At 43.4% G+C, this 24,244-nt stretch overlaps 1 protein-coding gene and 1 non-coding gene across 2 annotated transcripts in view; both read left to right on the top strand.

The window, feature by feature from the left end:
* The window catches only part of EGLN3 (egl-9 family hypoxia inducible factor 3), a 29,602-nt gene extending 15,485 nt beyond the window's left edge, over positions 1–14,117 (top strand). Inside the window, exons 2-5 of the mRNA XM_005695224.3 lie at positions 6,853–6,972; positions 8,875–9,011; positions 11,444–11,517; positions 12,433–14,117. Coding sequence (XP_005695281.1) covers positions 6,853–6,972; positions 8,875–9,011; positions 11,444–11,517; positions 12,433–12,464 — 363 coding nt within the window. The 3' untranslated portion in view covers positions 12,465–14,117. The remainder of the gene's footprint in view (positions 1–6,852; positions 6,973–8,874; positions 9,012–11,443; positions 11,518–12,432) is intronic.
* TRNAG-GCC lies at positions 6,091–6,162 on the top strand. The gene has a single exon. It is a non-coding gene; the product is annotated as a tRNA-Gly (tRNA).

Here is a 24,244-nt window from a genome sequence, read left to right as displayed (position 1 = left end):
TAACTTGGGCAGTAGGAGAAAGGAAATAGCTAGACTTGCTCTTAACTAACCAGATAGCTAACAAGCAAGATGCCAAGATATCTAGTAACAGCTTGTATACTTTTTTCTGAATCTAGAATGAATATAAAGACTCTAAAGCACTTTTTCTGCTTCTGAGCTGTTCAGCAACACATTGAGAGCTGACTTTTTTCTAAAACTGGCAGCAATGTGAACTGTTTAGTGACATTTTCTTGAAACTCTTGGAGAAGGCTTTGTGTAGTTGCAATTATTTTGTAAACATGCCTTGTGAATATTGTATGAATTTAAGTGATTTAGGTAATATATATTGTTTAATGTTCTTTAAATATAGTTAGTTCATAATATCATGAATTTTGGGTGTGCAGCAGCGTGATCCAGTTATACATACATATCTACACACACACACATATATTCTTTTTAAGATTCTTCTCTATTATAGTTTATTACAAGATATTGAGTAGAGTTTCCTGTGCTATGAAGTAGGTCCTTGTTGGTTATCTATTTTATATGTAGTACTGTGTATATTTTAATCCCAAACTGCTAATTTATACCCCTCCCTTCCCCTTTGGTAACGATAAGTTTTGTTTTCTGGGTCTGTGAGTTCTGTTTAGTAGATAAATTCATTTGTATCATTCATTTTTAAGATCCCATGTATAAGTGATATCATATGATATTTGTCTGATTTATGTGATATAAATTGGACCTATTTCTGGCCAGTAAACTTCATCTATTACATTCTCCACTCTGATTGCTTGGCTGTTTTTCCAAGCTAAACAAGGCTCATGGTCTTGTGTATTTTTTCTCAAGTCTTTACTCATCTAACATTCTGTGTGGTTGGTGTCTTATGGTATAGTGAGGAAGGATCCTGGGCCCCCGTTGCTGTGTCTGGAGCAGATGTGGTGGAAGGACTTGAGGGGAGAGAGGTTTGGTGAAGGCCTGTGCAATGTGGATGGCAGTGAAGGATATAGCTGAGCCTGGTAAAGAGAGACAGGGAAAGCACCCCTGTGTAGCTCAGGAAGTGTCACAGACAGTTCCTGGGCCATAGACAGTGATCTCAAAATCCAGCCTGATTTTTTTTTTTTTGTTTGTTTGTTTTTTTGTGGCTCTGATTTAACAATTAGGGTTAAAAATATTCAGGAGAGTTTATATACAAATCTGGTTCAGTTACCTGCTACCCTCCTAAAACCTGAAGATTTTTAATGTCTGCCTCTCATTGCCAAGGATAGAAAATTCCCTAGTTGTAGGTAGCATAGCTCACATTCCAGAGTTCTGACACATATATACCTGATCGGCTTCAATATCTTAAGTAAGTGAAAGTCGCTCAGTCATGTCTTGACTCTTTGTGACCCCATGAATATAGCCTGCCAGGTTCCTATGTCCATGGGATTCTCCAGGCAAGAACATTGGAGTGGGTTGCCATGCTCTCCTACAGAGGATCTTCCCATCCCAGGGATCAAACCCAAGTCTCTCACATTGCAGGCAGATTCTTTACCATCTAAGCCACCAGGGAAGCCCAAGAATACTGGAGTGGGTAACCTATCCCTTCTCCAGGGTATCTTCCTGACTCAGGAGTCAAACTGGGGTCTCCTGCATTGCAGTCAAACTCTTTACCAGCTGAGCTACCAGGGAACCCTTCAATATTTTGTTACTTGCAAATCCTACAGGCTATGTGAGTTTCTCAGCCCTGCTTTAGAAGCTGCAAAACACTTAGGTAGGATCAGATTCCCTGAGCGGAGACATTCTGGAGCCCCAGTTGAGGGGAACACAAACGTGCACATCATCAGTGCATATTTTAAAAATAGCTGACATTAAGCTGTGACAGACTTTATTTTCTTGGTCTTCACAATCACGTGGATGGTGACTGCAGCCATGAAATTAAAAGATGCCTGCTCCTTGGAAGAAAAGCGATGACAAACTTAGACAGACTGTTAAAAAAACAGAGACATTTCTTTGCCTACAAAGGTCCATATAGTCAAAGCTATGGTTTTTCCAGTAGTCACATATGGATGTGAGAGCTGGACAGTAAAAAAAAAAAAAAAAAGGCTGAGTGCCAAAGAACTGATGCTTTTGAACTGTGGTGCTGAAGAAGACTCTTGAGAGTCCCTTGGACATAAGGAGATCAAGCCAGTCAATCCTAAAGGAAATCAGCCCTGAATATTGGTTGGACTGATGCTGAAGCTGATTCTTCATTGGAAGGACTGATGCTGAAGCTGAAGCTCCATTACTTTGGCCACCTGATATGACTCATTGGAAAAGACCCTGATGTTGGAAAAGACTGAAGGCAGAAGGATAAGGCAATGACAGAAGATGAGATGGTTGGATGGTATCACCGACTCAATGGACATGAATATGAGCAAACTCCGGGAAATGTGAAGGACAGGGAAGCCTGGCATGCTGCAGTCAATAGGATCAGAAAGAGTTGGACACAACACCAACAAGGCAGTGTTTGGTATGTGCCAGGCCTTACACTGAGTGTTTTACACCTTCAGTCCTCATAAACCTATTCTACAGATGAGAAAACTGAGATGTGAACAGGTTAAATACAGGTTATTCTGTATTTAGGTTGCATTTTATTAAAGGTATAATCTGCTTAGGGACCTTCCATAATTCAAAACAAATCTTTACCAAGATTGGCTGGTATTTCTGTTTCACAGTTGGAGGGGCTTAGTATTTGGCAGTAGACCAAAATACCAGTTTAAAGTTATTCAACCTGGCAGCTTCAAAGTTATGCTCTTTTTAGCAAATTTTTCAAAATGGATTCATATTTATTATCAACTTGGCAAGTAAAATGAGATGATTACTGTTTTAATGTGCTAAGTTAAAATTTCTATAAAACATCACTCTCTACCTTAAGATCAAGTCATACTAGTGACTGATGCTGAAGTCATGATATATATATATATATATATATATATATATATATAGTACATTTCTGTAGAAAATCTATGTTGCTGACTGTTTTTAATGAAGTGGTGAGTCTGAGTGGAAGAGGGGATGGGACAGATGTATCCCTTTCCGACCTGTGGATCTAAAATGATCCTCATTGCTAAATGGACAGTGGAGGTTGCCAACACCAGTTTTTTGAAGTGGTATATACGGAGCTGTGGTTGGTTTCAATTAAGAGCATTCTGTTTAGGCGCTGGGATGGAAATCCTGCACTTTCCTTTTTCAACTTTACCTTTGGGATGGATGAGATATGGCTTTTCACAAAGCCGACTTAGTAAGCGCTCTTAACTTACTAATTTTCTGCTTACTAACTTTCTGCTCTTAACAGAAACCCTGTTTTCTTTTCCACCTGCAGCGTTTGGGGAGCATATTTTGTTACTTGGGTTTGGCTGTTAAAGTTCTACATCTGTGTACATTTTCAAAGCATTGTTACACATTTCCTGCTGGAATGTGGCCGCCTAGGTATCCAGAGCGCCTGTCTCTGGTCTGGAGCCAGTCTGGAAGCCTGGGAGGGGTTCACCCCTCTCCACTCATTTTCATCTGTTAAAAGTTGTAGAGAGGCTTCTGGGGATGAAGTGGGGATGGGGAGTGGGTGGAGGAGTCCGCAGTGGGGCCAGAGGAAGGGATGGTGAATGCATAAAGAGATGTGGATTTATCAGCACATCCAAGGCTAGAACTATAGGACTAAATTGTATGTGTAGTGCTGGTCACACTAACACCTTATTAAACTTTCATAAATTTCAAGTATTAATCTAGTCCAGAAGTTTTAATGAGTAAAAAGTCAGTGATAAGTGAAACTTCCTGCTGATGGGTTTCAGTGTTAACTGCACAGCACATTCGTCACTTAATCCTGAAATACTCCGGTGATGTTCTTATTGTTCTGGAGCGTTCTCCTCTGTACAGTCTAAAGCCCTTCCCTGCTTGATGAGGTTTGGATAGCAGCTCCGTTGACCTGATCAGTTTCCGGGGTTTGTTTCTGCCCCGTGCACGATTTGGCACAGAAACATGTGACTTGTTATTGAAGTGAGCCTTGCTTCTCAGTGCATCCTTAGCCTCTGTGGTTTTGGACTATGTCAGAACCCAACAAATATTGGGAATGTGCCCAAGCCAAGACCCATCTCTTGTGGCTCTTGTCCAGAAAACACTGATAAAACTGGCCTGTGTGGTTTCAACAGGGCCACTGAGGCTCACAATGATTTCCTTCCATTGTTTTGAAGTTGATGCTATGGTTTCAGGAACCAAAAGAGAAGGTGAAGATTCACTCTGGCCAGAAAAATTCTGTTTCTCTCCCTTATCAATCAGATACTTTGCTGACATTAGGAGTTTTGTTCTAAAAATAAATCCCCTGGAATGTGCCAGCTCCTTCACTCTGGGTATGTTTTATAGATGCAGCAATTCATAAAGGAGGTACTTTTGTGAGTTTGTATCTTTTTTTTTTTTTTTTCAGTTTTTAATCTAAGCTGAGTCCTGAGGCAGATAAGCGCTTCCTAATGCCCCAAAGAACTCTGTTGCTGCTTGTAGGGGTGATGCCTAGATAGAGTGCTAGACCTTCTTGGACCATCAGAGGCCAGGTAACCTAAGCCCTTTAAAGGAAAGACACCAAGCCTGGAATCACATAATTAGTTGCAGGGTGAATTAGATGGCAGGCATCCAGACCACTGACCTTTTCCTTAGAGTAGAGCTGTTTAAGAACATAAGATTATGTAGCATTGATGGAGTACTTTTTCTTCTTTTCAGAGCTTCACAGTGGGGAGAGGCTGAGTTGGTAGGGAATCCAGCCTCTAATTATTTGTGGCTTAAGTGACGTTCATTATTGGCTCAGTGGTGGCTCTTATAATCCTAATAGCTGCTTCCAGGGATGGGTAATTCCCTAGTCATTATAGTCGACTTCATTCATCTCTTCCCTAGCTAGGCCCATCATTTCTATCTGCTACCAATCACCTTTCCCCAAGCCATCCTTTGCTTGGTGGTATCATTTGTTAAATCTCAATTGCAGTAACCTCAGAATTCCATCTCTGAAAGATGTTCAAGCTAACAGTCTAACTTTAGCTTTAAGATGGCATTGCATTGACATTCAACGATAGGATATGGGGATTGCTAGCTGCATGGGGATATAGAGTTGGAGAGATATGGTAATTTAAGCCTTAAGATCACTGTAAAACTGAGTTACTCTTCATCCTTATTTTTGTTCTAGTATGCAGTGTGTGTGAGGCCTTTCAGGTACATGCCTCGTTCATGTGTTCATGTTACCACTGGGAGTGACTTGGCACTCACGGCACTGAAGCTAATTCTTGAGCCACTAGTGCATTAGTGTGGGCTCTACTTGACTGGTATTTCACCAATGAAACAGTCTTTCCATTTGTGAAGGAAATTGTGAACTGAATTGCTACATGTATGTTTGAAGATGTGCTTTTAAAATGACAAAATCCCTACTGATCTAGGTAGAAAATAAACTTACTCTTTAGCGGGAAGACCTGCCTACTAATCATTTATTTACTTATCAAATTTTAAAACAAAAGCAAATCAGAAAAAGGGAGTTCTCTGATGGTCCAGTGGTTAACATTCTGAGGTCTCACTGCCGAGGGTACAGGTTTAACCCCTGGTCAGGGAACTAAGATCCTACAAGCACTGTGGTGTGTGTCCACCCCTCCAAAGTAAAATTTAAACAGATAGGTTCCATGTTTTAGGAACTGTTCTAGGCACTTAAGAATACATCAGCAAACAAAAAGGAAACATATCCCTTTTCTCATCTTATGTTACCAATATCTTCCCTGCGAGTATCTCATCCCTATGAAGATATTTTAGAAACAAGGCAATCTCCTGTGAAAATAACTGGCTTTTTACACTTTGTCTAATTTTTTCTATCCCTTCCTATAAATTTTCCAGGGAACATTTAGAGGTTTGTTACTTTCTTCATAGTAATTTCCTAATACTAATTTTTAGTAGGATTTTTAGTTTGGCTTCTTTCTCTATTTCTCCACTTGAATGATACAGGTAGTGTTTGGGCAAAAGGAAGAGAATCATTTAATTTGATAATTCTCGATAGGAAAAAGACAAGCTTTGAAAAATGCATTAAGATGTCTGTGGGTTTTCTTCTCTGAACTGGATTTGACTGTCATTTATGCCTCCCTGGTGGCTCAGATGGTAAAGCGTCTGCCTGCCATGCGGGAGACCCAGGTTCGATCCCTGGTTCGGGAAGATCCCCTGGAGAAGGAAATGGCAACCCACTCCAGTACTCTTGCCTGAAAAATTCCATGGACTGAGGAGCCTGGTAGGCTACAGTCCATGGGGTCGCAAAGAGTCGGACACGACTGAGCGACTTCACTTCACTTCACATGCTGGCAAGTTGGGCCACGGTTTCCATTGACCCTTCCCTATTTTTTCTTGTCCTGAGCATTTTATTGAGCAAGCCTAACCTTTTTCTCCTTCGTGATTGGTTCCTGTGTCTTTGTAAATGCAAGTATCTTAGCCATTGATCTAAGACAGTGATTGATTCAGTGATTTTGGAGCATTTGCTAGTAAGGCATAATCTCTAAACCTAGTGATTCTGATCTTGTGGGTCTAGGGTGGAACCCAGAACCTGCCTTTTCAAAAAGAAAGATATAAGAGGGGCGGGACATTCTAATGACAACATAGATGCTATCTAAAATGTTCTAGAATTGTGCAATTATTGTTGAACTGCTTTCCACTGGGCTGAGCAGTAAGATATAACTTGGTTGTTAATGTCATATGCTGAAGAGTCCAAATTTATGCATTGTACACAAACTGAAGAGGCCAGCAGATACCTGTGTCCCATAGCGGCTGAGGAGGCTATGTTATTCAGGTCTTCACTGGTGGGAGATGCTTGGCTCAGCTTTGGTAACCAGCTTCCTTTGGATTTCTCTGTAGGCGATGGTGGCTTGTTACCCAGGAAATGGAACAGGCTATGTTCGACATGTGGACAACCCCAACGGTGACGGCCGCTGTATCACCTGCATCTACTATCTGAACAAGAACTGGGATGCCAAGGTACTTGGAATAATGCGAGTAGAGGGAGGGCTGAGAAACCACAGGAAAAGAATTCAGATGACTTAGAGGAGAGTTTTGGAGAAGGCAGTGGCACCCCACTCCAGTACGCTTGCCTGGAAAATCCCATGGGTGGAGGAGCCTGGTGGGCTGCAGTCCCTGGGGTCGCTAGGAGTCGGACATGACTGAGCGACTTCCTTTTCACCTTTCACTTTCATGCATTGGAGAAGGAAATGCGAGTAGCCCACTGCAGTGTTCTTGCCTGGAGAATCCCAGGGATGGGGGAGCCTGGTGGGCTGCCGTCTATGGGGTCGCACAGAGTCGGACACGACTGAAGCGACGCAGCAGCAGCAGCAGCAGCAGCAGCAGCAGCAGCAGAGGAGAGTTTGGAGTTCATAATTCCCACTGAAGAATCTTTTCTATTTCGTATTATCCTTTTTTCCTGCTATGGTTTTAGTATTAAAGTTGATGAGATGAAAATAATAGATGTAAAGTTAATTTGATGGAGGTGGGTGAGTAGAGCCTTTATTAGGTTATAGGTTATAAATTGATGATTAATGAGGAGAAGGTACTTTATTTTTTTAAAAATTGGGATCAGTGTTTTTAGTCTAATCCAGAGCTGGTAGGATTCTTGATTCTCATTGTGGAATAAGATATATACTTTTCCCTGCCAGGAGCAACGCTGAGAGAATTTCACAAAAATAGAACCGTAGGATGTTAAAACATCCCCAAGTGACGTTTCCCACACAGTCTTCTCTCTGGGTGAAATGTCTCCTTGGTGGCCTCTTGCCATGGTTTACTATGATTGTGAATGCCAAAGGTTTTGTAGCTTATTTTTGTATTTTTGAACATATATATAGATAGAGATATAAAGTCTGGTGCCAGGTTCACAGACATTTGTCTGGAATTTGTATGTTTTTTAAAAGTTAAGGATGATTTAGGAGTCTGAGAAGCTGGAGAACTTTTCAAGCTTATCTGGCTTTTGAACCTTCTGCATCTCCATTTCCTATTCATTAGGCCAGATACTAGCTGTCATAAAGCAAGGATATTTTATCTGGGGTCAGAAAAAGTAAACCTGGGAAACCAGTGAATTAGTGACAAGGTTTGTGTCAGTTCCCTACTTGATAACATGACTGAAATATATTCCTTAGTTGTCCTTTAAAATCTTGAAAGGTAGTGTTATAGGCAAGAGAGTCAAGTTGTCAGATCAGTGATGATAAATCACAAAGTTTGAAATCATTCAAAAATTTTTCGAGTGCCTGCTAGTGCCAGGCATCACGCTGTGGGGAACCATCAACATATAAGACCAGAATTCTACCTTGACAAGATTATTCTAGTAGGACAGATTGGATGTACGTGTAAAAAAAATGTAATTCGAGGGGGAGAGTGAGTGGTATATGTCATGAGAGATACAGATAAGGTGGTCTGAGCATTCAGAAAAAAAAGAGCGTGTAACTTCCAACTGATGAAATCAGATAGGAGATGGGGAACTCAAAAGAAAACTGTAAATTCTAATTGAAGGGGAGGTTATATGTGGTCACTGCCCTCTGGAGCTGTTAATATTAGATTGAATTACATGAAATGGCTAGGGTGGGGAGGAGGTTATGGGTCAAACAGTCAGATATTGGCAAGTCTGTATAACTGACCTAGTAGAACTCTACTTTGTGTCCATGGGCTTTGAGATTGTGGGGGTGAGAAGACTTCGTTCAGTATGACTTCGGTATGTCTAGTCAAGTTTAAGATAACATTTAATACACAGGATGGCACTGGAGTTAAAATTTGGGAATAATATATGCTAGCAGTGGCAGTTGGAAGATAGCTTTGTTTCTAGATGAGGCTGAAGTATCATTGTTAATGAACCGTGTGTGAGGCTAGGAAGTAATCTACCTTCTTTGTGGCCCTCAGCGACATGGCGGAGTCCTGCGGATATTTCCAGAAGGGAAATCATTCATAGCGGACGTGGAGCCCATTTTTGACAGACTGTTGTTCTTCTGGTCAGACCGCAGGAACCCACATGAAGTCCAGCCCTCCTATGCGACCAGGTAACAGCCAGGGCCACGACTGCTCTTGAGAAGCTTCTTGGACCAACCTCAGTTCCCAGAAAATTCTCAAATGTGTGTTGTTACGGACAAAAGACCAACCATCCCCCTAAGCAGAGAGCAGACCTGTTCGAAGTCAATAAAAATTAAAGGAGAAACTGTGGCTTCTTTAACATATAAAGTCTAATGTTAGTTTAAACTATTAACAAGTCGTTTTCCATTAAGTGAGAGTCTCAGATTCCAAATTTCCCAGAGCCCTTTTTTCTCTTCTCTTCTTTCTTGCTCACCACTCTCCCTTAAAAAAAAAGCCTAATGTTGAACTATGCCTAGAGAATGTTGGCTGCCACATGTCAGAAATCCTATCTGGTTAACTCTGGATGAGTTTACAAGCTGCCAGTTACAAGCAGAGAAAAAACCTTGAGAATAGAAAGAAGAATTTGTAACACAGCATTGTAAATCAGCTATGCTCTAAGAAAATTTAAAAGGAGGTTCAAAAGGGAGGGGATATATTTATCCCTATGGCTGATTCATGTTGAGGTTTGATAGAAAACAACAAAATTCAGTAAAGCAATTATCCTTCAATTAAAAAATAAATTAATTTTTAAAAGAAGAAAGAGGAATTTGTTCTGACTTCTTTTCCTTTTCCCCCTTTTCTTAGCTTAAAATTGGATTGGGTTTACTGTACCCAACATGTCCCAACAATTGGATTTTTCAGACTCCTTTCTTTAGATCACGCACGGGAAGACTTTTCAGAGTAACAGAACAATTTAGTATTGTTTACTATTAATATAGAAATTCTTGTGTGTGCGTGCTTAGTCATTTATGTCCAATTATGTCCAACTCATTTATGTCCAAGCAATGGCACCCCACTCCAGTACTCTTGCCTGGAAACTCCCATGGACAGAGGAGCCCGGTAGGCTGCAGTCCATGGGGTCACTAAGAGTAGGACATGACTGAGCAACTTCACTTTCACTTTTCACTTTCATGCATTGGAGAAGGAAATGGCAACCTACTCCAGTGTTCTTGCCTGGAGAATCCCAGGGACGGGGAGCCTGGTGGGCTGCCGTCTTTGGGGTTGCACAGAGTCGGACACGACTGAAGCGACTTAGCAGCAGCAGCAGCACGCCACCTCATGGACTGTAGCCCTCCAGGATCCTCTGTCCGTGGAATTTTCCAGGCAAGAGTACTGGAGTAGGTTGCCATTTCCTTCTCCAGGAGATCCTCCAGGGATTGAACCTGCATCTCTTACATCTCCTGCACTGGCAGGCGGATTCTTTACCGCTGTGCCACCCGGGATGCCCAGAAACTCTTGATATATCTTAATTTCAGATTCTATCTCATTTGCATCTGTTTTATGGCCAAAGCTGTAAACCATGTGGTACTGGAGCGCTGTGGGGTGCAGCTTGAATTGGGAATAACAGTTGGGGGCAGGGAGGAGAGAGGTTGGGTGGAAAAGATAATGACTAAACCTTAACAAGACTAATTAAATTAAAGTCGCAGGTGTTAAGTGCTCAAGGTTTATGTGTCCCCCTCCAGAAGTGACAGATCTAAGCCCCACACAGAGTTGCCTATGAAATGTCAAACTGGGATGTGCCCTAGGAGAGCAGATAACTACTTCTCCCACCAAAGCCTGTTTGTGGCTTATTAATGGGGTACAGTAATCGGTCCTTGTCATTTGTGCAGGATTTCCTTGCTCCTCCCCAGTTCCTCTATGACTAGGGTCACAGGGGAAACCTTAACACCGCATGTTGACGGAAAGCCTTTGGAAAAATTCAAGTCCTATAGAAATTCCAGTAACTACTACTAAAAATGAAACAAAACTTTTTGGAAACTCATGCATAAAATTACTCCTGTATAGTCTAGCCCATAAATGGGACATAGTAGAAAACGTGACGGTACCAATATCCCATTGCTTCTTTGCCTCAGCGTCCAAAACCAAAGACAAAAGTCAAGAATTTTAACGTCCTGTCTTTTGATAAGTTATTCTTCAAAAGCTTCACTCCTCATCTCTGTGTTCTCCCCACCAACTTAGGTCCCTCAGGCTTTAGCTGAATGATTCGCTGAATGATTTGCTTCCAGCTCTTTCTTGTGTAGTTCATCTGGACCTGTTATATTATTTGTTCAATTGCCTTTCCCCTCCCTGCTAGAGCCTGAGCTCCTTGAGAAAGAGGCTGCTGTATTCACAGGACAGTTTCAATTCCCAGCGCCCAGGATAATGGGTGGTGCATACTTGGAATTCCTTACATGTTTTATTACATTTAAATAGACTTGAAACCAGAGACGTTTATTTTAAATTAAAATTGGGATGGACTTCCGATAATAGGAAAATTTTTAAATGTTGGCTTTACAAATGTCTGTTATGTGAAATTTATAGTGTTTTTATTTTTTGGTCATATTTTTAAACCTCTTTTCTAATATCTTCTTATATTTCGCAGATACGCCATGACTGTTTGGTACTTTGATGCTGAAGAAAGGGCAGAAGCCAAAAAGAAATTCAGGAATTTAACTAGTATGTGTTTGATAATTTTCTGTGACTTTTGCTCAAGTCAATCCATTATTTTTATTTAAGTTTTTTATGTATATGCTAATGTACTCTGTTCAGTCTCAGCTATCTATCTATACACACACACACACACACACATATATCTATAAATGACGGACTTAGTTCTGAAACCCTGGCCTTAGCTCTGCTGAAAAAAACAGAAAAAAAATGCAAAGAACGTCCCTGGTGAATGCCCACTGACTGTGGGACAGTTTGCAATAGATGGGATATGGTTAACTTTTGATCATTAATATTCACCCATCAAATATAACATTAAATTTTGCCCATGGTTTTGGCTGTGTAATAACAAAGGAAATGCAATGGAACCCAACCACCATGGTTCATTTATTATACTGGTATAGGAATGTGACTCTCAGTATAAAAACCAGGCTCATGTAATATAAACTGAATATGACTTAATGTCTTTCCTGTCCCCTCCAACCAGTATTATAAGGCATATTTTCCCAAAATACATTATATTGAAAGACATGTTATGAATAGTTTGTGAGAAGGTAAATTCCTGGTCCCCAAGTGTGGGAATTGTTACGTACAATATCTCTTTCTTGAAGAGTAACTGTGTTTATGGGCATATTAATCAAGAAAAATTAACCTAAGAAATCCTACAGTAAACATGTATGTAACATCATGTAATGTTACATGACCTATTGAATGTAACATCATGTAATAGGTCATGTAACATCATGACCTATTTGAACAGTCTCCCTAGCAAATACCAAAGAAAATACATCAGGAGGTCCTTTGTTCAGCTTTGTTCTATGAGATGGGAAGCATTTGCTAGAGGTTTTAGGGGTGACGTTTGTGACATGAGGTTCATCAGATCTGGCTCCTTAATCTCTGTTTTCTTTTCTGTTCCTAACCCAGGGAAGACTGAACCTGCCCTTACTGAGGACTGACCCTGCTCTGAAATCCGCTGGCCTCATTCACTTTTAGTAACAGTTTCTGAATTTGCTTTAAGAGTTGAGATCCAAAGAAGGCCTCTTCTTCAGTGACTCGGTGACAAGGAACCCCCTCCCCCGCCCCCCACTGCTTGCATCACTCAGATCCCTGTCTCGTGTATGGTACTTTGTGTTTTCTTGCCAAGACTGCACCTACCTTCAGACACTCTTTTTGCCAGATGAACTCATTTGCTAACTCCAGAAATACCTGCAGACAACCTAGCTGGCCAGCGGTTTAATTGTTAGATTTGGTAATCCTGGCTATCAAAGCAAGAACCTGAAAACACGGGCGAGGGACTGAGTCTTACTTGCACTTTATGTACACTTTCTAATTTGAAAGGAGGAGGTTTGCAAAGAAAGAAAATGGTGACAGGTGCCACAGAGAGGCATCACTGAAGCCTTAACACAGGAAACAAATGTGTGTCATCTGAACAATTTCCAGGTGTTCCTAATCCTGGGCTATTGGGGTTTCTGGAGAATTATCACAACCTAATGACATTATTACCTCTAGAACAGGCTGCTGTTTTAGTAATCAATTTCTAAGTATCCTGTGGGTGGACACTCCCTTTTCCTGGTCCTGCAACCTGGACTTGCTGCCTCTGCCCCATCTTGCTGAAATACAACTTTCTGATCAAAGATGACACCATTTATTTTCTATTTTCACTTCTTACATAGAGAACCTAATTCATTAATTATTTTGGTTGCTTTGTTGAAATACAATTTGAATTTAAATCAAAGGGGGAAAAAAACCTTCCTGGTAGTTCAGAGCCAACAACCTCTGATAATGGTGTCAAAAAACCTGGGTCTGCTGATATATAATAAACGTGTGCATTTTAAACAATTTGAGATTGGAGATGGAGTTGGAAATGTAGGCATTCCTGTTTTTCACTTTTCGTTTTTAGTGACCTCACTCTTCTCTAATGACACAAGAAAATCACAAAAACTAGGCTGTATTCTAAAAAAGGTAATGGAAAATAAAACAAAAAATCCTGGAAAGCTACTTGAGTTCTTCCACATTTTCTGACCCTGGTAGCCTCTTCGACACTTGACTCTCCAGATCTTCTGTGGTTGGCAGTGTGGCCAGAATCATGGAATTTGCTAGAATTGTGGGAAATTCTCTAGCAGTAAACACAGATTCCAATGCCTCACAAATTCTGTATGGAGCTCCTCTTTTATGAAAGTTACTCTGCTTAATTTTCAATTCCACTTTCATATTTTTAAAACCCCTGTAATTTCTTGCTTGAAAATCCCATGAACATTAAGGGGCCAGAAATATTTTCTTTTCTCACTGACAGGCACATAGACTTTCCAAGGAAAAAGCATATTTTTGTGCGTGTCCGGTTTGGGAAATTTTCCAAATAAGAATTGTCTTCATTCTCACAATTGCTCTATTTTTTTTTTCCCCTGTAGTACTCATTACCTTCTAACTTACTATGTAAATTATTTATTATGTTCATTGTCTGGTATCCTTCCTCTAGAGTGTAAGCACAATGAAGACAGGGATTTTGTATTTTTTAATCAATGGAATGTATTCCTAGCACATAAAATAGTGCTTGGCATATAGTAAGGGCTCAGTAAATACTTGTTGAATAAACTCGTTCTCCTGCCTTAGCCTTTTAATGGTTTGATTCATTTCCTCCATCTTGGGCAGGAAGGGCTCACTAGCATTTTTATGCACACACACCTTTCTCTTGTTGTTGATGTGTAAATTTAGGCTAAAGGTTATAGAAAGCTTTGGTCATAGTGTCCTCTCTTATCTGTTTACCTGTTTGAAGAGGTCATTGACCACAGTGCATCTGAAGACTGAGGAGGATTCTGTCCTTCTGGGTCCAGGGACCATGGGAGTAATGTAAGAATAGCTTTAGGCAGGACAGACTACATTCCTCCTTCAGAATAGTTTTGAAAAACTTCAGCAAGAGAGAAAGAAACAAAGCTGTTTATTAGGAATTTTATGTTCCCTGTAATGGTAGATAAGTTTTCTTCCATGATTATTAATGTCATGAGAATGATAATGATGATACTTTGAAGGAATACCATATCATTCCAATACTATGTCTTATATCTTTCATTTTAGTTAATATTTTTACTTACAAAAAGATCAGACCTCGTAGGCCTTGCTTATTCCTTCCGGACAAAGGTCCTATAACCTAATAATATATATATCAAATCAATTTTTAGTGCACTGATTTTTTTCATGGCTGAATTGGAGTCCTGGAAGATACAACTAATAGTGACTGCTTTTTGCTCCTCTCTTTGACAGCCCACTTAGAGGAGGACTTAGCCCTGATGAGGAAACATTATTTAGCAAATAATCGGATCAATTTCTTTATATTCCTGGCAATGACATGTTACGTCACCTACATAGTGCAGAGTCCTTGGCAGGAGATTAAATTTTGGACCAAAGATCCAATTTCATGGAAATAAAAAGTCTTACCTAAGTGCATTAAATAGATCTTCAGTAGAGTAGTTAATACCAATTAGCTGCTGGGCTATCTGAATCATGAATTACCTACTCAGATATGATTTTGTTTTTCTTCTTTACATGACTCAGGATTTTTAGAGGCTGGGTCATCCTAATTTCTTTGGGTCCCTCGGTCTTGAAATTTCCTGTGATTTAGGGAGCAGTGATGGGAAGTGCCATGCTGAGTCAGCAGTTTGTATAAAATAGGGGTTGGGACATGACAGGTACTTTTATATTTGATTAACTGTGAGGACAAGCCCAAGGAATGTTCTTGGTAAATTTATTTTAAATAAAAATAATACAAAATTGACTTAGCTTCAGTCTTGAATCTTTTGAATGGCATGAAAATAGTACTGGTTAGTGAGGTGGAGAAGGAAATGGCAACCCACTCCAGTGTTCTTGCCTGGAGAATCCCAGGGATGGAGGAGCCTGGTGGGCTGCCGTCTATGGGGTCACACAGAGTCGGACACAATTGAAGTGACTTGGCAGCAGTAGCATTAGCAGTGAGGTGGTTGGAAACTATTGTCAAAACAGTGGAAACAGCTCTTTTCACGATGAAGCTGGTTCTAGTTGAACTCTTGAATGATATATGCTAGTGTATATTTAAGGCCCTATCTGCTTTCAGATCAGTCTATTCCTGCCCCAAAGTGATTTTCAATATATTGCTATCTCTGTGTTGATAGGTTAGGGAGATGCTGAACTTACTATGGCTTATCTTTCTTACGTTTGCAAGGCCAGTATCGAAGAGGTCCAAGTCACGATGTTCTGCAGCTGGTAAGATGACTCTACGTATGCCAGTAGCTCTGTTCCAGGCCTGCGCTCCGTGCTCTCACACATCTATTCTCTGCAGCCTCTGTCAAGTCTTCCTCTTTTCAGATGAGGAAATGGTCTCAGAGCATTTGGGTGGTTTGTTAGGGGCTGCAGTCCAGGGGTTGCAAAGAGTAGGACGCAACTGAGCGACTAAGACATGACATGACGCAACATGGGGTGAAGGAGTACTGCACCCGAAGCTTCCAGCTCCCAGGATCTGCTGTCTTTGGTGTCTCCTTCCTGCAGAGGAGATGCCGGACAAAAGAGCAGGAATGAGTGGAGTCGGGAGAGAGGAAGCTTTAAGTGTTTGCTGCTTGCTAGCTTCACATGAGGCTCACGTTATCAACAAGGTTCTCATGCCCAATATCCTAAAGGAATGTCAGTTACTCAGAAGAAACCACATGAGCAGAAAACATCAACGGCATAGATGAATTCTCTCTTGTCTTTGCAACGAAATCTTCACTGCATGCCTCCCAGGATCATGGAGGAAGTTGGGAATATGGGCAACATTGGTTTCTCAGGCTAACCCTGGGTATGAGCTGTGTGGGGCATACCATCCCCCACAGAGCAGAGTTCAGCAGTGTGGACCCTCTGGAAGAGAAAACAGACTGGAACTTACCGGGTACAATTTGGAAGCCTCCCAGCAGACCACAGGGCACGCAGGGCATGGGGACATTTGGACAGTGTCCAGGCTGCCATCCTCATGTCCCTAGGTTGATACCCTCTGAGGGGAGGAAAAGAAACCTTTTTTTTTAAATACACCTAACTTTCCAGTTTAGGCTTAAGATTGAGATGTCAGCATGGTTCTATTACTGGCAGTTCTCTATCTGATACGTGGAAATGAGGAGAAGAAGCTAAGCTAGGTTCTGTCATCGTAGGGAATTCTCAACATCCCCTCTAAGTGACATTGAGTGGAAATTAAAAAACATTTTTAATTCTCCGAAGCTCTTAGATAGTCTCTTAGCTAATCTTTTTGAGGTGCTTGTAGAAGGATGTCATTTTCATTTCTTTAAAACACAGCTCTTTTGCCTATTTAAATACCCTGAAAGACTATGAGTGTTGAAAAAAGCTCCAGATTTCTTTCTTGAATCCTGTTTGTTTGACCTTTGGTAAACTTAGTATTGTACTTAGAAAAGCTTTCCTTGAAGCAGTTGCTGCTTGTGCTCCTGAGTGCTGAGATTTTTTCAGAAATTTTATAAAGACCATTTTGTGATTCTTTTTTTTAAGTTAGAGGAACATCTCAGATAGGGAATGGCTGTTGCACTTTATTGTCACAGTTTTGCGTAGAGATTTTAAGAGCAGCTGTGGAACGAAATTCATTATTTGCACTAGGTTATTAAAAATTAATTTCACAGGTAGTCTTTGTTTTGTGCCTATTTCTTGAGCAAAAACGGCACATCCCTTATGATGAATGCCTGGCGGATGTAGAGGTAGAAGATTCGGGACTTCATGTATCATTTGTAGTGGGACTTCAGTGGGTGTGTGGTAGGCCGGTTTTGAAAAGAGCTGTGGAGCAGCCCAATTTCATGGCAAATCTCAGAAAAGCTGTTGAAGATGGGGGGTAGGGTGGGGGGTGAAGGGTTGGGGGTGGCATGGCGGGGGTGAGTTCCTAGCAGCCAAGGCCTGGCTGCTTGCTGCCAGCTTCCTTCATCCTCGCCCAGTTTAAGCATTTACTACCTGGATTTTGAAAAATTCACTGAGGACAGGGTTACCAGCCATAAAAATGCTGAGAAGTAGAAATTGCCCTAGAGTGTTTTCCAAACACTGATATTTTTCTGAAAAGGTAACAAATGCATGTGGGGCAGGGGCATGGATGGGGAAAGGAAGCAATCAGTTTTTAAAAAGTCTCTCGCCACCAGAATCAGGCCCTTGGCCAGTTTCTTCTGTATCCCTGGAGGGTGACCACCTCTCCTGGAAGGTCAGCACCTCCTGGAGAGCCCTCCTCCCGCAGGACTGGCACGTTTGCTGGGTCATTTCCTCATATTTTTATGCTTATTCATCCTGTGGCCTGTGTTCTCCTGCAGTTTTTTTCTCCATCCTCCCGGGGGAAGAGATAACATTCTCAGGACCTAATTCTCATCTGATAAGTTTTATTTTTAACCAACTTCTACATCCTTTCTTCTTATTTTCATGGGCCCCCTGTACTTCTCGGCCTTTTCTGGCTTTCTCAGAAGGGAAGAGCAGAACATTGGGGTACTGTGTAGGGCACCAGGGTTTCTCCCATCCCATCCTGGAGCTGCCACTCGGGGCTGGGCACCTGGCTCATTTTCTGATAGCAGGGAGACTTCCCTCTGCACCAGGTCCTATTCCCACTCTTACCTCCTTCTGGGCTGTCTGTAGATTTCCTTCTGTCAGTAAATTAATGTGATCTTGAGGAAGGAAACACGCTTTAGAAAACTAGACAGCTGTGACTTGCAGGGATTAACATGGACTGAGTTGCCAATCCGGGGTGGCCTTGCGGCCACTTAAGGCTCCCACAGTGTGACAAAGTCATGACTTGACAGGATGATTCTTGGATTGAGATGAATAAAAGCAGCCAGGATCCACCCAACCAAAGGGAAAGGTTTTATTTGGCTTGGTTTGTTTTTCTGTCCTGAGCCCTCTGGCCCAGGCTTTCCCAGACAAGTATGTTCGCTGTAACTGTGACCTTAGCCACGTAAGCATATATACATTCTTTTTCTTTTTTGACTTTTGACCCGACCCCTCCCCAGATATGACTAAATATGGTTATGGCTAAAAGTTTTCCAACTAACACTAGGGGGAAGTGGAAGTTTTGAACCTGGGGAGGGCGATGGAGTTTGTGATCCCCAGAGAGGGTTGTGCATGGGAATGCTGTCCCAGACTTGAACTTCATGGCCTCCAACTGCAGTTTGTTCTCCATGGACCGGTTGTCTCTCAAGCATCTCTTGGCTCTGCCGTGCATTTTGTGTACAGTCCCTATGCCTTTCTTATAGCCCTGTAATAGGATCTTAGAAACAAGTCTTAAAAAAAAAAAAAGGTTTGTGATGTAGCTTCACAGGATAGAAGACTTAGCAGAGGATTTAAGAAACAACAAATAAAATACTGCCACTTAATCATGGAGTACCAACCAGGGTCCCAGGAGGAAATGGATGACACAAATTAGGATAATTGTAGGAGAGTTAAACAGAAAGACCTTTCACCAAGGTGCGGAGCAAGCAGGGAAACCATAAGAGAGAGCGCAGTACCCAGCCTTCCAAAGCAGGTGGTGCCGCTCCAGACTCCAGACTTGCAGGTGGGAAAGTGGGGGAAACAGTGACCAGAAGCGGGCGGCTTCCTGACGGGAGCTAGGGCCTTCGCTGAAGGAACCCAGCCAGCCCATGGGGCCCTGCAAGAAGGGAGCTTCGTAGTTAACACCCCACCTCTGGCTTTTCCCTCATCAGAGTTGCTGAAATGCACCCTGGGCTACGCACATCTGTAAGTCACCAGTCAACTGCCCACTGATAGAAGGCCACAGGTCTGGTCAGGCTTCTGTGGCTCAAAAGAGGGGCATAACCTAGAGAGGGTGGAGGGGGAAAAAAAGAGAGATCTCCACGGTCCCGCCCTATCTCCCCCTCGTAGCCTATCTCTCACTACACCAGGACTTTTCTGTTTGTCAAACAATTCCAGTCTGCCTCTGCCTCAGGGCCTTTGCGCTTGATCCTTCTGCCTAGAGTGGTCTTCTCCACTATAATGATGGGTCATTCAGATCCTGGCTCCCTAAAGAGGATCTCCACTCCTAGTGTTCCCCCATCTCACCTTCCAGTCATGCTATTTCACAGTCTAGTTTTATTTTTACATTGAAGAGAGTAATGGAACCGTTTTAACTTAAAATGCCAATATTTACTGGAAGTTTTATTCTTTGCAATGATTTAAGCTTAAGATGAAAACCAGATATCAACTTTCAAATATGCAGGGGGTACTTATTTTTACAAAAGTTGCTCGAAGGTGTGGAAACATGTTTGGATATCACTGAGAGAGCCTGAATGCTGAAGGAGGGAGCAGTTCTCTCCCTCTACTGGAGGCTGTGTGCCTGTGCTTCTTACGCCAGCCACCACACAGTGCGTGAGTTGCTAAGTTGAATCTGACTCTCTTTGACCCTGTGGACTGTAGCTTGCCAGGCTCCTCTGTACATGGAATTCTCCAGGCAAGAATACTGGGGTGGGTTGCCATTCCCTGCTCCAGGGGAATCTTCCTGACCCAGGGCTTGAATTCCAGTCTCCTGCATTACAAGCAGACTCTACCTCTGAACCACCATGGAGAGAACATGAGTTGGCACGAGTCAGGAGGTAGCCACCAGAACCGTATTTCTTTAATTACAGGGACCTACAGAATCTCCCCCAAGAGCTTCAGAGAGAGATTTTCTTCCTTCTCTGCTGGCTGCATCCTGACTCATGCTAACTCAAGTTGATGCAAAGCAACCCAAACTTGAGACTACTTTAGCTCCACCTACGGACTTGGTTTGCGTGCCAGACCAGAGGCAATTCCCTTGTCTTTGTGAAGGGCCACACCCCACTCTTTTTTGGCCCCATTGAGCAGGGAGTGAGGCTTGCAGAACCAAGTCTGGATGGGAGCAATTTGAAAACTATGCCAGCCTGATAATTTATAGTGAGCTTTTAAGGCATCATTTCATTTAGGGAAGGGCATGAAGCCATTCTCCATGGCTTTCCTCCGACTGCCACAATTGCCCTGACTTAAGCTGGTAACCAGCCCATGCCTGCTGGCGTCTGATGGGGCAGACCTTCCTTCTGACGAGTGGGGCCTCAGCCACACAACTGTCAAGAATTTTCAGGACCACCTGTGCTTTTGAGGATAGATCTGTCAGTTTTGGTCTGGAGGCCAGGATTTTGTTCCAAGGTCTGCTGCTGATTGAGGGCCCCCGTGCTCATCCTCCAGGTAGCGCCCTGGTGGGGTCTGAATTCCAGAGGAAATGTCATGGGCATTCAAGAGCAGGCCACGAACGGTGCAGGCTCACTGGACTAGCATAGAAGCCATGAGAGCAGCCAGGAATGAGGAAACTCTCTCTCTCTCCTGCTCTTTCAGCTAAAGAGCTCCTTGACACCCTAGCTATACAGCTTTCCTGCTATATGACTTCCCACCTATGGAACCTTCCAGCTGCTTCTAGTTTTCTGGTTCCCAAGGAAGGAATATGATTTGCAAAGCTCATCTTGTGGGGCCAGACCAGCAATCTGGATTGATTGCTCTGGGGGCAGGTGTTCACTAGTGTTGTTGATGGTTGGGGGAGCCAGGGTAGAATCCTTCGGTTCCTATAGACTGCTTCCAGCTGTTCTTCTCAGAAGGGCATGTAGACTGGGCAGGCCCCTCCAGATTACATAGCAATCATATGGGCTGTTTTGGGTTCTGTGAAAGACAAGTGAAGTAATTCCAATTGACACTAAAAGGTGAAAGCTCTGTTCTTCAAAAAATATACCACAATTGTGGTAGGCTGTTGACTGGCCTCTTCCATGTGCCCCGACTTGTGAATCAGATTCATCAGGCTCTGAAAGCAGGGGCTGGAAGAACTAGGACCAGCTGGGGGGAAACCACAGGAGAATGAGGCGAGGCCAGGCTCCAGGAGCTTGGAGGAGGCGAGTAGAAGCAGCATCCTGCTCAGTGGGCAGCTGAAGGTACTTCTTATTTTACCACGTTCCCGGAGGTGGGCCAAGTTCCCAGCTCACTTGACTCATCCGTAAGAGGGAAGCAGTGGTTGAGTAAGGGCTGACCCTGTCCTAGCCCACAGAGCTGGACAATCAGATCACGTCTCTAAACTCACAAAGGAGCCTGGTCTTGGAGGTGACCTAGGCAAAGGAAAGACATATTATTACACAGTTTCGTCCTCAAGGAGAAGAGCCACAGCACGACCATTTCTTTTCCTATTAGATTCTACTTAAAACAGACAAGCCACTTTGCCTTTACCGTGGGTCCCAGCCACGTGTTTCTCCTGCTCCCATTAGCTTGCACTGCCAGGAGGGCATGAGGTCTTTGGAGGCTGTGTTAGCCACGCCCACCATCTCTAGAAGGAGTGGCATTAATAACCCCTAACCACCTGTAAGCCCTGAGTCCTTCACAGCTGTTGCTCCTTTTCTGAACAAACAGCAGAATTCGGGCTTGGAGGCATCCTGAAAGGTCAGTGGATCCTCTCTGAGAAGCTCAGGTTTCTCCCCACTCATCACCAGTTTAGCCTTTTTCCCCCCTGCAAAACCACCGTCACCACAATTGAGCCAGACTCAGCAGTGTCTGCTACCCACAGGAGGAAGTGTGGTTGTCTAACTGCCCAAGGTCAGGACCCATTTCTGGTCCTTGAAGTAGTGTTTCCATTCTCGGAAACACGCTGCTCTGAGATCAGAGGAGAGTCTAGCTCGAAGGTGAGCCTCTTGGTTTTGACATTCTTGGGGAAATGGTGCTGCTTTTTGGGTGAAAAAACAGCACAAATGGCCAGCAAGTACTGTAAGTAGCCCAGCTTAACCGCTTGTGTGTCTGTGGGCTGAAGGTGACTTAGGAGCCGAGAGCACCGGTGGGTTGGGGTCTGCCCATGTATTCATCCCCAGTATTTCACCGCGGCCTGGCAGACAGCCAGGGGCAATATGGTGTGGTGAAAATAGCATGGACTTTGGAGTCAGACCTGGTTTGGAGTCCCAGTTCGGCTGTTTCTACCTGTACAACCTCTCAGTTATCTACTCTCTGTGTGCCTCAGTTTCCTCCTCTGCACCCCCACCTCCACTCCCTCTAACCCACTTCCACAGTGCTTCCTGTCCCCGTGGAGCTGGGCTCTTCCTATCAGAGAGGTTTCTGTGCCCAGAGGACAAATGCTTCCTTCAGGAGGCACAGGGAAATTTCTGATGAATTTGGAATTTGAGAGAGCCAGCCGGAGGCACTCCCTCAGGAGTAACTACCAGGGAAATGGGCCACAAAAACGAACCACAGCACAACCCAGAGTGGACTCGAGTGGTTGACACACTCTCAAGGGAGGGTTAGGGTCAACCGTGCCGGAGGTCTCAGAGGCATGTGCATGGCGGATGTCTGGGCCTTCCCCTGGGCTGCGTCCTGGCTTCCTGCGCGCATAATGAGGATGGACAGACAACTCCCGCAGCAGATCCCAGGCAGCACTACCAGGACTCAGCCCCATCGAGAATGAGGGTTCAGGGCCAGCTAAAGGGCCCCTGCAGCTGTAGCACTGACTGCAGGGAAAGGGGTTGCGGTGGACAGCGAGTAAGTTAGATAGTGACCTGTTAACTGCCTCTGTGTTCCATCCTGCCCTTCATTGCCTTGATGATGGAGCCAGACTCCTTGCTGTCTGGAACAATGCTAAATTTGTCAGTAGAGGTGCTGGAGGGATACTGCAGGAGGAAAGGGTTGCCTGCAGTTTGCAGGGTGCCCCATGGGTTGCCAGTGTTAAGTGGAGGACACTCAGGGGTCCTTGCGCTCCAGCCAGTTGCATCGCTGGCGCCCGGCCCATGCGCTCTGCCTGCGATATCTGACCGCCAGCCTCAGCTCACCCACCATGGACCAGCTCTGGCCCCGGCCATCTCAAGTTTCTCTGCCACCCAGTGGGCTGCAGTCTTGTCCTCTGGAAGGAGATCTGAATCTCAGCCTGGGAAAGTTTGTTTTTTGCTTGGCTATTCTTCCTCAGCCTTAGGGTATTCTTTCTTTTATAGTGTGTACTCCCTGTAAATAGTTCTTCGTGTTAAGCATCCATATATGGTTTCAAATGTTCAAATTCCCATGTAGTTTCTGTCTCTGCCCGGAGTCTGACTATGATAGAATTGATACCAGGAGCGGTCCCAGTTGATAGATGTCCCCCTCCCCTCTCCAGCCATACACACAAATGGTATTTGGGGATTTGTCTGGGCTTGAGCGCAGTGCTCAGCTCCTTGCCCATGGGAAATGGGATGCTGGTAATGCGGTGGCATCGCAGTTAATTAAGCCCTCGCCGGTGGTTAACTGTGATGCAATGTCAATGGAAGCAAATGCCTTGGAATCTCAAACAACTGCTGGACTGTTAATGGCGGTCATGATGACGATGAAGGTTGTGACTTGGGGTGGATTGCGCTGAGGGTACTAGAGCGTTTAGAGAGAAAATGACACACTCAGGTCCTTCAACTCTTAAGTCACGGTCTGGCTACAGAATGTCACAGAGCTTCTATGAAGCCCTTACAAGAAGTTTTTCTTGTTGCCAGAGGGCTGATATCACTGAAAGATTATACAAAATTTAATTGTGTGGGTGGTTGAATTATGATTGCTAAATTCACAGTGATGCCAAGTATCTTATGTTACAGATTAGGGCATGGACTGGGAAAGAACGGGATTCTGGAACTTGGAATAGGAACAGCTGGTTATATTCCGATACAACTAACACTCTTGAAACTGCAAGTCACCCTGATTCCTTTGCTAGTAGAAGTATATTGCCTTCTGATATCTGAAGAAACGAGCTTTCCTTTGCTGGTAAACTCCATGCTCACCTCATCTGGGG

Source organism: Capra hircus, chromosome 21, assembly GCF_001704415.2.
Source record: "Capra hircus breed San Clemente chromosome 21, ASM170441v1, whole genome shotgun sequence".
In the NCBI taxonomy this organism is placed as follows: Eukaryota; Metazoa; Chordata; class Mammalia; order Artiodactyla; family Bovidae; genus Capra; species Capra hircus.
Note: the sequence above shows the minus strand (reverse complement) of the source record. Positions and strands in the feature narration are given on the sequence as shown.